At 35.4% G+C, this 13,253-nt stretch overlaps 3 protein-coding genes and 2 pseudogenes across 3 annotated transcripts; 2 read left to right on the forward strand and 3 right to left on the reverse strand.

Annotated features, from left to right (window-relative positions):
- LOC104779276 (terpenoid synthase 30) lies at window positions 58-2,742 on the reverse strand. The gene is made up of 7 exons (XM_010503637.2): window positions 2,403-2,742; window positions 2,023-2,296; window positions 1,551-1,929; window positions 1,078-1,299; window positions 862-1,000; window positions 483-731; window positions 58-374 (listed from the first exon to the last, which is right to left on the reverse strand). The coding sequence occupies exons 1-7, from the start codon at window positions 2,658-2,660 to the stop codon at window positions 81-83; spliced, it is 1,815 nt and encodes a 604-aa protein (XP_010501939.1). The 5' UTR covers window positions 2,661-2,742; the 3' UTR covers window positions 58-80.
- LOC104779283 (geranylgeranyl pyrophosphate synthase 11, chloroplastic-like) lies at window positions 3,924-5,166 on the reverse strand. Its single transcript, XM_010503645.2, has 2 exons — window positions 4,672-5,166; window positions 3,924-4,562 (listed from the first exon to the last, which is right to left on the reverse strand). Exons 1-2 carry the CDS (start codon window positions 5,161-5,163, stop codon window positions 3,972-3,974), a joined length of 1,083 nt encoding a protein of 360 aa, XP_010501947.1. The 5' UTR covers window positions 5,164-5,166; the 3' UTR covers window positions 3,924-3,971.
- On the forward strand, window positions 5,498-7,380 carry LOC104704847 (annotated as a pseudogene).
- Window positions 7,809-9,045, reverse strand: LOC104704854 (annotated as a pseudogene).
- On the forward strand, window positions 11,862-12,613 carry LOC104779291. The gene has a single exon (XM_010503651.1). It carries the CDS (start codon window positions 11,939-11,941, stop codon window positions 12,407-12,409), a length of 471 nt encoding a protein of 156 aa, XP_010501953.1. The 5' UTR covers window positions 11,862-11,938; the 3' UTR covers window positions 12,410-12,613.

Raw genomic sequence — 13,253 nt, forward strand, 5'->3', positions numbered from 1 at the left:
AAAAAAAAAAAAAAAAAAAAAAGAAAAAAAAAAGAGAGAGATAAAAGGTAAGTAAGCATAACAGATAGATGGTGATATGGTCACACCGGAAAAGGATGGATGAACAGAGAGGTGATGAGATCTTTAATATTTCCATCTGGATTAGTGAATTCATCAGTATCCTTGTAAAACACATTGACCATGCGTGCAATGTTGAAGCATCGCTTCACAACTGGACGTGGCATATCGATTGTCGTAAAGAACTCCTCCATGACTATCTTATAGCTATCTCTAGCCATCTTACTCAATTCTTCAACAGCTACGTCTTTAGTAACACCGTGTTGCTTCATGTAACAGTTGACCCCATTCGCCACCTCTCCTCTGCTCATCTCTCTCTGCTCATTTATATATATACCCATAGAGTTTATAAATTTATAGCAAAGAAAACAAATGCGAACACCTTGTCTTAATTAGTCATTTTTATCATATATTTGGTACAATACCTCGTAGGAGACAATATCGTTGTTCAGACGAAATATAGGACACAAAGCTTGTAATATTTTGGGTTTGGAGTTGTACCATTCGTACAATGGTTTCTCATCACACTCTTCCATTGCGATAAAGCTGTACAATGCAAAATAAGCCATTCCCGCGGTGACAAGTCCAACCTCCATGTATTCTTCAAAGGTTGGCACGTGACTTGCGCCTGCCCATTTTGATATTGCTTGGTACGCTCTCCCTAGAGTCTTAGTCTAAGGTTTTCATTTGACAGCAATTTTTTTTTTTTTTATCAAACATTTGAAAATGTGAACTCGTGTTGTAATATGTTTCTGACCATTTCAACAACACTTATTATGCAGCCATATAATAATTCTGAACTACCTCATTTATAGTGTGTTGCACACTAGCAGATCTTCCTTGGGGCTTCATTTCTTTTTCAATCTCTCCCATAGTTTCCAATATTAATCGAACGACTATTTTGGAATAGCTTGGTAGTTCGTCAATAGCTTCAAGATCCCACCTGTCCATTTACCATTTCATATATTTTTTTAAAAGCTATTTTTGCAATTAAAATCAGTAAGTGGATGCATAAAGTACCTCTGCAAAGAATCAATGAGACTTTTGACTTCGGGAAAAGTTGCATACGAATCACACGTGTCATCCAAAACAACCACGATCATGGTAATTTTAGCCGCTATAATTCTCGCAAGTGAATATCGTGGCTCGTAATATAATCCCATCGCAGGGAAATAGCATTCCACAATTCTATCCCTGATCAAATAAGGAAGCTGAGAGGAAACATCTAGATCTTTCCACCATCTGCAAAGAAGAAACAAATAAAAAGAGCTTCAAATAAAAGAAGCTTCTGGAAAAATATATTTCCAAGGACTATTCCATCTTCCAACCCTAATCTATTTCTTCTCTCAAACCCTAACATCTAAACATTTAACTCTAGATGGTCAATTGGTCATATTTGTTTAATTGTTTTTTTTTCCCCCAATCATCCTTATATAATTCGAGCTAAGAAATTAAAAGAGTAGTATAATATATGGTGAACTAGGGTAAAATACTTGGTGAGAGTTTTGAGCTCTTGGATGTAATGCAAACGGCAATAGTTGAAGCTGAGCTTTGCAAACTTGAGAAGCGTCTGGTCATGACTTTCTTCTTGGTCGTAGAAAGAAATGTATTCTCTTGCGACTAGTATTTCCATATTATGATATCGAGCTCTGAACAAGGTGTTACGAATATATGAGGAGAGATGAGAAGAAGTAGTAGTACTTGCTGCCAAAGACTCCAATTGGTTCCTAGCAAAACTCTTCGCCTCCTCCATTATATCTTCGGAGAGTGTCCCGAGATGCGCTGCTTGGTACAATTGTAGCATTCCTCTAACATCCCCGACTAGACTCTCCTTAAACTTTCCATCTTCACCTTTAAATTTTACGAATGTATCTATAAAGAAACCAATATACACAGCCATCATCATGTTGTATATATATTTGCATGCATACATATGTGATGAATCAAGGGAAATGATATTGTTACCGCATGACATCTTGTGTTGATACAGTCGGAAAACCTCAAACATGATGGAGACTGTTTCCAAATCGTCTTCCTCGGCCATTAGCCCGTCCAAATCTTCAAAAGCCTGGTTTAGGATCATCTCAATCTCGGTCTCAAAGTAATGGGAGATTCCAAGACTGATAAGCAAATGGATTAGACGGATCTTATCCTTGTTGCTGTTGTGAGAAGACGTCAGCCTGTCTCTCACTTTCGGCTTCATCACCATATCAATCTCTCTCGCTATTTCATCAAATTCCTACGCAGATACAAAAATATACTATATATCAAGAATCATTTTTTATATATATATAACAAAAAAAAGAATGATTCCATTAGTTTTTTCTTGTGATCCAAATACTTACGGAGTCGTCGTTGGGAAGTGAGGAGAAGTAATCTCCCCAAAGAGAGGGAGAAAAGTTCGTCAAAGGACGTCTAGTCTCATGATCATCACTAGTCGAACTCTTAGCAGTAGCTTTAACACAGAAAAAGTCATGTTTTATGGGTTTTATCAGCGAAAGAGAAGGGGGACGCGGGAGAGTGAGGCTGGTCTTAAGACAGAGAGGGACTTGGTGAAGGTAAGAGAAATTTCTGATGCCAAACCCCATTCTTGTTGCTTCCATGTTTTATCACAGTACTCAAGAGAGAGTGAGAGATTGCTACTCTGTTTTACTTGAGTTAAGATAGATATAGTACTCTGTTTTAAGGTTCTGTTTCAGTTTCAAAAGATAATCTCATATCCGCTGCTCTTATTATTTACCTTAATAAGTAAACAAGGAACAAAGGAAACTGTACGTGGTCAACGGCCAAGAAACGTTTAATGAATATTATTTACTAGTGATGATATTATATCTAATCTAATCATTGCAATATTCTAATTTTATCTTCTGTTATTGTTGGACGCATATGCGAAGTGTGAAGTGTACTAGAAACCCCATGTCAGCGAATCATTTTTTGGCAAAATATGATATTGTACTAGAAACCCCATGGGGAGAACACCAGCAATATAGAAACCCCATGGGGAGAACACCAACAATATAATATTTTGGCAAAATATGATATTGTACTAGAAACCATAAGTTTTTTGTTTTGTTCTTAATAATTCCTAATTATTTAGTAATGATGATATTACATCTAATCTAATCATTGCAATATTTTAATTTTATCTTCTGTTATTGTTGGACGCATATGCCAAGTGTGAAGTGTAAACGAATTATTTTTTGGCAAAATATGATATTGTACTAGAAACCCACCAACAATACAATCTTTTGGCAAAATATGATATTGTACTAGAAACCATAATTTTTTGTTTTGTCTTTAATAATTCCTAATTATTTAGTAATGATGATCTATTCATTGCAATAAAAATTTCGGTTATTGTTGGACGCATATGTGAAGTGTGAACCGGGAAATATGAAAGGGAAAAATGTCAGCGAATCATTTAATTTTTATCATATTTTTCAGTTAACCCGTCACGTTACCTGATCATGTTATGTAACAAGAATCACCTCGGCTCAACTGTGGTTTTGTTCTCTGTACATGCAGGAGGTTAGTCTTAAGACGGAGAGTCACCGTAAGTGAGCTAGCTTTTTAGATTCGAAACCCATTCTTGCTGCTGCTTCAATAACAAATTAACAATACAGATATATATTATCTGTTTTGGTTGATGTTCTCTGTTCTCTGTTCTCTGTTTTATTTCAGAAGCCTTATCTTTCCCACTCACGTTTTATTTCCCATTATCCGAGTCATTACGTGATGATTTAGTTCCATTTGACATCAAGATTCAAAAACATAATACTAAAATACAACCTGAAAATACAGAGAGATGAAGGCAACATAATATGATTCACAACTCACAAGGAAAAAGACCAGAGATCGAACTAAATGGACATATTAGGAGATTGCACTGAACACATGATCAGTCTATGCAAAAATCAGTTGTTTCTGAAGGCAATGTAGCTAGCAAGAGCAACCAGAGGCGCTGCCTTATTGGAATCAAACCCTAGAAGCTGTTCCTCTGCTTCTCTTCTCAGTTTCTCCGCAACCTCCCTCGATTTCTCCAAACCTATCAGCCTTGGATACGTCAGCTTTCCAGCCATTACGTCTTTTCCGGCAGTCTTACCCAATTCATCCGTAGATTTTGTTACGTCAAGTATATCATCAACAACCTGAAACAATAGTCCAATACATCTCGCGTACTTTCTAAGTTTCCCGATCTCTTCCTCTGTTCCACCTCCCATTATAACTCCTAACACCGCTGCTGCCTCCAACAAGGCCGCTGTTTTATGGAGATGGATGAACTCTAGACGCTCCAGTTCCACGTTGTCTGGATTCAACCTTTCGCTTCTTAGGTCTATCACTTGTCCAGCAACTAGCCCTGTTGTACCCATGGATTTTGCCAGCTCAATCACCGCACGGATCATCCTCTCAGGAGCGACCAGCTCACTCGACACAACCGTCATGTGCTCAAACGCCAAAGCAAGGAGTGCATCACCTGCCAAAACCGCCATGTCTTCTCCAAATACCTTGTTTGAAAAAAAATGGGTTCAACCCTAGTGAGCAAGCACTAAGATCAATGAATGCTTCAACTCTAGTGCGCATTTCTTTGAGCCTTCATATAATTTAACAACATACCTTGTGGCTGGTGGGCTTGCCTCTGCGGAGGTCGGCATTGTCCATGCACGGAAGATCGTCATGAATAAGAGAGCTCGTGTGGATCATCTCTACCGCGCAAGCGGCTGACATGGCAGTAGCCTCGTAACCTCCCACGAGCTCGCAGGCGGCAATACAGAGCAGGGGTCTCACACGTTTTCCGCCAGCTAGCAATGAGTACCGCACAGCCTCCTGGATCGTGAGGGGTTCCTGGAGAGGTACTGAAACGTTGAGGGCCGCACTTACGGATTCGGCTTTACGGATCATATACGACTCGAAGTCAAAGGCAGAGTTGCGATCATTGTTTTTTCCCGTTGGTGTAATCATGTCCCCGCCTTGTGAGTTGATAGCACAAGAAAGAGACAAAACAGTACGCTTTTGGAGATTGTTGAATAAGGGTATGGAGTTGTATCTTCGTCGTCTGGATTGGATGAAGAGAGAGGATGAGCTGAAATGAACAACAGTAGTAGCCATGGACGATCCCACCTTCTTCGATATAATTTTATAATTGGGTTTGCCCAAATTAAATGTGAGTAAGTGGAGCTCTTAATAGGTTTCTAATAAACTCCTAATGCTTGGAAGCAATGAAGGTCAACGTGTTTATTGTTATATTAAACTGTAGTCTGGGAACAAAATAATATGAAATAATTTCAATTATGGCATGTAAAAGTCACGTTCTATGTACATATTTTTAACAAAGTAAGAAGTTCAAAATAATCATTAGAATAGTTGACTACCATTTTGGGGCACTTGATCAGAGTAAGTAGAATGCAAAGATATGATTTTTTTATTATATTTGTAGGAATTTAAGGCACTTGAGAAAGAAATTGAATCGGTGTTGAAGCCTAAAGTGAGAGACATGCTCATGTCTCCTCACAGCAGCGACAAGGAAAGGATTCGTCTCATCCATGTGCTTATCAGCCTCGCTATAGCTCATTACTACGAGACCGAAATCTAGGAGATTCTACACGAGGCTTTCGGGAAGTTCGCCTGCTTAATTTTGAAAATTGAAACGAGATTGATCATTTTTCATGTTCAGATGTATATATAACATAACATATAATGGTTTGGTATAGATGTGTTCGATAGATTCAAAGACGAAGATGGCAAGTTTAAGGAAAGTATAGTTGGCGATGTTAGAGGGCTGCTACAGCTGTACGAAGCCGCACATCTCGGAACACCATCTGAAGATATAATGGATGAAGCCATAAGTTTCGCACGGTACCACTTGGAATCGTTGACTAGCCACGAAACAAGCTCCCATCTCTTTAAGCATGTACAAAACGCATTGTATAGAGCTCGATATCATAGCATAGAGATACTAGTAGCACGACAGTACATCTCTTTCTATGAACAAGAAGAAGGCCACGATGAGACGCTCCTCAGGTTTTCAAAGCTCAATTTCAATTTTTGCCAGATGCATTACATCAAAGAGCTCAAAATTATCACCAGGTAATTATACGGTATGTTTAAGATTCTCGTCGTCCATATTCCTTACAAATCTAACCTAATTTTTATGGTTCAAGATGGTGGGAGGAGCTAGGTCTACCATCTAAGGTACCGTATTTCATAAGGGACCGCAGTGTGGAGACCTATCTTGGGTGATTGGGAATGTTTTTCGAGCCACGATATTCACTTGGGAGAATTTTCTCAGTTAAACTTACACTGATCTTGACTGTTGTGGATGATACATGTGATGCATATGCCACCCTTCCTGAAGTTCAGAGTCTTCATGATGCTTTTCAAAAGTATGTATTTAGAGTCTTATCTACAACCATACATACCAAAATCTCATGCACCTATATGATGACCTATATATGTGTTTTCAGATATTAATGTAGAAACGAAATATCCAGATGGGATCTGCGGGCCATGGACGAACTACCGACGTATATGAGAATCATCTACCAAAATGTGTTAGAAACTGTGGAAGGTATTGATCGAGAAATGATAGCTCTAGGGAAACTTGGTAGGTTGCAACCAACTATAGATGAGGTAAGTTAACTGAACTCAAGTAGTAGAAAGAGTGTAGAAACCAGTTAACCTAATTAACAAAGGACAACGATCCTTGCAGACTAAGAGTCTGCTGATATTGTATCTAGCGATAGCAAAATGGGCACGCACAGGTCATGTGCCAAGCTTTGAGGATTACATGGAGACTGGGATCTCCTCGTCTGCATTGGATGACTTGACAGCCTACGGCGTTAGACCAATGGACGATTGTGATCAGAAGCAATTGAACGAGTGGTTTTACTCCAAACCCAAAATCTTCCACGCCTTGAATATTGTGTTTCGTATCAGAAATGACATTGTCACGTTCGAGTTACGTATACACACAACTTTTAATTCTGATTTTTTTGGAACATCTCTAATGTAAGCAGTACAATAAACAGCAAGAGATGAGTAGAGGAGAGGTGGCAAATGGCGTCAATTGTTACATGAAGCAACAAAGTGTTACCAAAGAAGCAGCAGTTGAAGTACTGAGGAAGATATATAGAGAGAGATAATTATAAGATAATAATGGAGGAGTTCCAGACGTCCAAAGCTGTGCCACGACAGATTCTGGTGCGGCTAGTCAACATTGCGCGTGTGATTGATTTGTATTACAAAGAAGGTGATGGGTTCGGGCATCCTGATCAAAAGCTCAAACACATTCTTGCGTCTTTGTTCCTCCATCCAATTCCTCTCTGAACATTTATTTAAGTGATACGTAACTTTTACGTGTGACTTTGAATAAGTAATTTTCACACGTGTAAGAGAAAAGCTCGGTAATAAGAGCAAGATTATCGGTAGTATCATAATTGGAGTCTCTTAAATATTGTTTAATTTTTTTATGAATTAATTGTGTATTGTTTTGAATATAAGAATCCATGATCTCTTAGTTAAAATTTTCTCCTCCATTGGTAGGTTTTAATTTTGGGTCTCTTATTTTTTTGAAAATATTGTTTTTTGAAATTTAAAACTTTTAAATAGAATAGAAGTAGTATAAATGTGTAAACATTCAATATTTTATAAAAATAGAAAATATTGCATTTAATTAATTTTTAAACATACAAAACATAAAAACAAACATTAATACATATTACAATAGAAATGTAATTCACAAATGGAGAAAATGATTAGTTGTAAAATGATTAATTGTAATACTCATCATGTAGCTTTCTTTTTGTTGTTAAAGAATGAATAAAAAAAAAAGAGTTAGAATGGAAAACAAATATGACTACTTAACTAAAATAAAAAAGTTAAGAAATAAAGATATAGAACATTGCATCATCATCAGCACGGCCACATGCCACATTGTCCAGGTCTTGATGCGATACATGCAAGCAACCTTCCACTGCTAAACTGCTCTTCAAGGTGAGAATCAAGTGCTCGGCCTTCTTGTCGGGTCTCAAGCTTCCTTTGAACATGATTGCTTTTCTTCACTTCCTCAGTGGCTACCGCATCTCCTTCCTAAGATTACAAACACCAATCGAATCAGAATCGTCTAAAGAGAAAAAGAACAATCAACAACACCAAGTCATCATCAAAGGATAAAACAAACCTTGGTTGCAGCAGCAGCAGCTTTCTTCTTACGACCAATATCAACTCCGTAATGTTGGAGATACCATTGTTTGAATGGAGCAGCATCAACTTGAACAATTGCACTCTTCACAAGAGTTTGTGTACGAACAAGTTCATTGTTAGATGCATTGTAAGCAACATCCAAGTCTTCCCCATGAGTAGTTTCCTGTATCAAGTTTCAAACTCTCCACTATACGTTCCCACCACGCACACGGATCCTCCTCACTGTCTTGTTACTTGATAGCTTAGTGTTAGCTGGTTGCCTTCCAAGCTCATGCCTTTCAACAGACAACCAAAGTTTTTAGTTTATATGATCAATTCCGCATCAATCAGAATTGCGTTTCAAGAATGTAGACACAACCAAAATCAAAGAAAACGAAAAGCTTCGATGAATGAAGAGGAATATGAAAAAAAGTACCCATGATTTCAAAAGCTTTTGGTTCTCAAGAGCTTCAGAGGTTTATGAATGGCGGTGGAGAAGATGAAAGAGCTATAAAGATGTAGAACATTGCATCATCATCAAGAAACAATTTTTTAAATTCAGAATGATTCTCTCAAATTGGATTGTTAAAAAATGGAACCTTTACGAGTGTGGAAACCAGAAGGTTTGCGTGCTTGAGAGCTTCTCTAATGGCTATTATCTGCAATTAACAAAAACGCAATTAAATAACTATACCAAAGACACTATAATAGATTCTGACTTAAAACATATTGTAGTACAGATAATCTTAAACCTAGGAAACACTCGGGATTCTGACCAGTTTACCAAACAATCCAAGGGAGGAGACCCATTGAATCGATACAGCTTAAGCCCTGATTTGGAATAATCAAGCTCCTTCACCTAACAACAATTCAATAAATTAACACTGCCCTTGACCAACAGAAACACTAACAATGCATTTCATTACAATGAATTTCATTACAATGCATCACTTTAAACAGCTGCTTCCTCCTAATCGAACATTAAAAAGACAACTTCTACCAAAAAAATGGACCAAGAACCCCAAATTTCTAACAAACATCAAATTTTTTTTCCCTTTTATATTATTCTTTTTGGCCAACAATAAAACGACATCTCTTAGAACATAGTTGAGTATATTATATAACAGCCTCCCTTAACTTTTTTCTTTTATTCTAATTTATTTTTTTCCTACAAAACGCTATAAACCCCTGTAAGAGACTATCGATGGAGAAGGTCTAATATTACCTATTTCTTTTACAGCACTTTTTAATATATATTTTTTAATACTTGCAGCATCTTACAGATCTTGATAAAAAAAAAACCTTTAACTGGAGTTATAGAGCAAAACTTATAAGAAAAACATAGAACCTGTGAAAATTTTGTGACTGGTATGAAAAAAAAAAGGAAAGAAGTCGATCGCTTGGCTTCTGGTTTGAACAAGAAGGCTAAAATCTGTTTCTTTTGTTGATTCATGTTTTAGAAGAAAAAAAAGTTGTTTCAAAAAGTTACATGTTATCATCAATATCTAAATGTAGTTATTCTTTTCTTTCCAATTCACCTCTATGATATTTATTATTTAAATAAATGTATATAACACTGTAATTAAAAAAAGATATAACTTTAGTGTTTGGTTGACAAAAAAAAAAGGATATAACTGTTCTTTCAAAAATTATTGACTAAATTTGGAAAATACATTCTTTTTGTTTACACTTTTGAAAAAAATACCATTTATTTATTATCATTCCCAAAACTATGTTTAAATTAGTAAAATTACTAAAATAACTTCACTTAAACAATAATAATTAACCAAAAAGATATATATTATAGGTAAATAAGATACCAAATCAATTTATTAATTTATTAGTAATAATTAAATATTTAATTTTTAAAAAGTTGGTATACAGCTAGCAATTCCATAAATTTATTATCTTAATTTTTTTTGTAATATAAAAAATAAAATAACAGTAAACTACCAAATATTAAATTATAATTTTTACCAAATCATGTGCTATTGTCATAGTTCATATTTTGATAGATTCATTATTATTGAAAACGAATAAACTAGTTTAGTGTTATAATTTTTTTTCCGATGTTAACTAATTAAAAAACGTTAAACTATACAAAGTTTTGAATCATATGTTTTACACTACAGGATAATCCGACAAAATATTAGAGAATAATTGGAGAAGATTAAAGAAGTCTTCTTTAAGAAGAGCAAAAGAGAGGTGGAGACATGCGTACCGAGCGATAATTGATGCGACGAAGATGGGGTGGGTCGGTCCACTAGAAGAACCACCACTCGTGCTAATGCTTCGAATCTTATTTATTCGGTCAAATCACTTCTTCTCCAACGTCCAACACCTACATGTGACACGTACCTTATCAAGCATATCGTATACGACCCCCTCAAAATTAAAGTTTCCTTTTTTTACATACATCTTTATTATCAATTTAGTGTCGGTACGTGTATTGTGAATTTGTGATTGTGACATCCATTTGCATTCTTAGGCTCTTAGCCTACATTGTATTTATTTCAAGCCTATATACGTTAGTGTCCCGAACCGTTTTTACAGGCGTGTAAATGGTTCATTCGTACACCTTATTAGAAAACTTTTGAAGAAATTATATATCAGTTAAATTTAGATATAAAGCTTTTACAAATTTTGTGACATTATTGTATTACAACACTTCTTCATAAACACACGACGCCCACCTTTAATTGTGATCTTAGTTTTCTTTTAAAACATCCGAATCGTTTCATGTAAGCAAATTGTTAAAAAGTTAATACAAATGGTAGAACTGTGATATATGTTGAACAATTCCGTGATTCTATTGTTTCATCAGTTTACTAAAACAAAAAGAATTTCTTCATTTTACAATTATGTGAGATTCTTTTTCTTAAAATCGATATGGTATTCTATAATATTCTATCCCTCATGTTTTTATTTCTTCATCTCTCTTAATGTCTTTGTTACGGCCACAAATCATAATTTTTTGTTTAAGAAATGATATGGTGTATAAATTAAAGTTTGACATTGCCTTTAAATTATTCTTTCCTGTAGAAATCAATTCCTCAAGAATAAAATCTTTCATAAAAATAAATTACTTTTTGTGGATATTTATATGGTACTGGTGTTTTCTTTGTCTACATAATAGTGGTATTATCCGGAGCATTTTAAAAAGTTCCCCTTTTAAAAATAAAAGTAATTCTACGTCCGTCGATTTGTTCCTAAGTTAATTGCAAACACGAGTAAAGTAGATGTCTCGGCTTTGTTTCTTCGCCTGTCCTAAACCATATCTATAAGTATTAAGTGGGTTGTGTGCATTGTACCAAACTTGAAAGATCTTGCCTGTACGCATATTCCCACTTGTACATTTGAAATTTGACATTCAACTAACTTTATTATTATATTGATGCTCAAGATTTAATTTCATTTAGTCATGTCTCATCGATGGACCATTACTAGTTTGGCCAAAAGCTACGCTATCCTATTCTTTTTTATTATTAAGTATTATTACCATCATCATATCATATTACATATGATCACATGATTGGTCGTGTAGTGTGGGGGAGACATCTTATCTCATATGCCAATTTGCCTAATTAATTAATGAACCTTTGCCTATATAAGAGACCTTAGTTTTGGCTCAAGCTATAATCTATTAAAGTAGTATATATATTTTCTCTTAAGAATTACTCTTTTTTCCCCTCCTCTCTCACAAATGGCGTCGGTGCAATATGCTTTTGACCATCAAGGCGGCATGGAGATTAACAACGATGAGCTTCTCATGTCGTTCTTGGAAGAAGAATCTCCCGTGGAAAATCATAGTAGCATCAACAAAGAGGAAGAAGAGAAATTAAATAGTGTGATTAGATCGTTAGAAGTTGAGATCAACATGAGTTCTCCGACCATAGAAGCTAGGAAAATTGATCTGCAACAGACGCCGACGATATGCGGTCTTGAAGATGATTTCAGGTGGCTTAACGACTTTGATATTGGTATGATTTCGTCGCAAAATGATGATGAGATGATGAACTGGTGTACGGAGCTTTCTTACATGGATGGTGTGGTAGATAGTACTGTTCTTGAGACTGAAGGTGGTGATTATTACTCTCATATTAACTATGGACTTACATTTGAGGAACCAACTCTTTCTCTATGGCAAGAGGATAATGATGTTGTTATGTATTGATTGATTTCGTGAAGCCATAATATAGCAAAAGCTGTTTAATAATCTGAACATAAAAAAAGAAACAAAAGTGTTTCAAATAATCTTTTAACAAAAGAGAAGAAGGATGTTTCAACCAGTTATTTAACCTTTTAAATTCATGTATGTATTAGTAAACGCTACGTTAATGTTACATGCTTTTTATTATGGATTTTTGAGAAATTAATATGTTTTTTGCCCCCAAAAAAACATATATATAAAGAAATATGTTAGAAGATTTATCGTGATTATCACTTGACAAGAACAATCATTAAACTAGCTGGATGAAAATATATTTTTAATTTAAAAGTATATTTTTATCATTCTAACTTTAAAAATATACAAAAAGTTAATATTAGTATACTTTGAAAATAGCTTGATTAAAAAAAGAAATATCTGACATAAGTGAACAAAGGGCAAATTTGGTTTTGGACTCTTGGTGTAGAGTTTGGTTAAAGAGATATTTGAATGTCGTTTGGCTGATGCATAACCAACGACTCCATGGTGCGGCTCCTACTACCTCTGCTCAGCTGATTAAGCTCATCGACAAAAACATCAGAAACAGATTCACTGCAATCCATGATGGCTTGCTTTTATGGTTTGCTACTCGGCCATAATGAGACTCCTCCACAAATCGTCTAGTTTTTTCAACACCAATCTTGTCTAATTTTATCTCAACACACATTTGTAAATTTTCAACACCAATCTTGTCTACAGCGAATGTACAACAGTCTTGTCTTTATTCAAACTCAAAGACTGTTGTACATTTATGCAACAGTTTGAGTTTGAATAAATTTAACATTCAATTCAAAAAAAAAAAAAAAAAAAA

Source organism: Camelina sativa, chromosome 1 (assembly GCF_000633955.1).
Source record: "Camelina sativa cultivar DH55 chromosome 1, Cs, whole genome shotgun sequence".
NCBI classification, from domain to species: Eukaryota; Viridiplantae; Streptophyta; class Magnoliopsida; order Brassicales; family Brassicaceae; genus Camelina; species Camelina sativa.

Bases quoted from the DNA above. Each gene is read 5' to 3' on its own strand.
- LOC104779291 (XM_010503651.1), top strand. From the start codon at position 11,939: ATGGCGTCGGTGCAATATGCTTTTGACCATCAAGGCGGCATGGAGATT.
- LOC104779276 (XM_010503637.2), bottom strand. From the start codon at position 2,660: ATGGAAGCAACAAGAATGGGGTTTGGCATCAGAAATTTCTCTTACCTT. The intron at 1,930-2,022 runs GTAACAATATCA...GTTTCTTTATAG, and splicing joins TCAACACAAGATGTCATGCG to ATACATTCGTAAAATTTAAA. The intron at 732-861 runs GTAGTTCAGAAT...TGAAAACCTTAG, and splicing joins TGCAACACACTATAAATGAG to ACTAAGACTCTAGGGAGAGC.
- LOC104779283 (XM_010503645.2), bottom strand. From the start codon at position 5,163: ATGGCTACTACTGTTGTTCATTTCAGCTCATCCTCTCTCTTCATCCAA. The intron at 4,563-4,671 runs GTATGTTGTTAA...TTTTCAAACAAG, and splicing joins GCAAGCCCACCAGCCACAAG to GTATTTGGAGAAGACATGGC.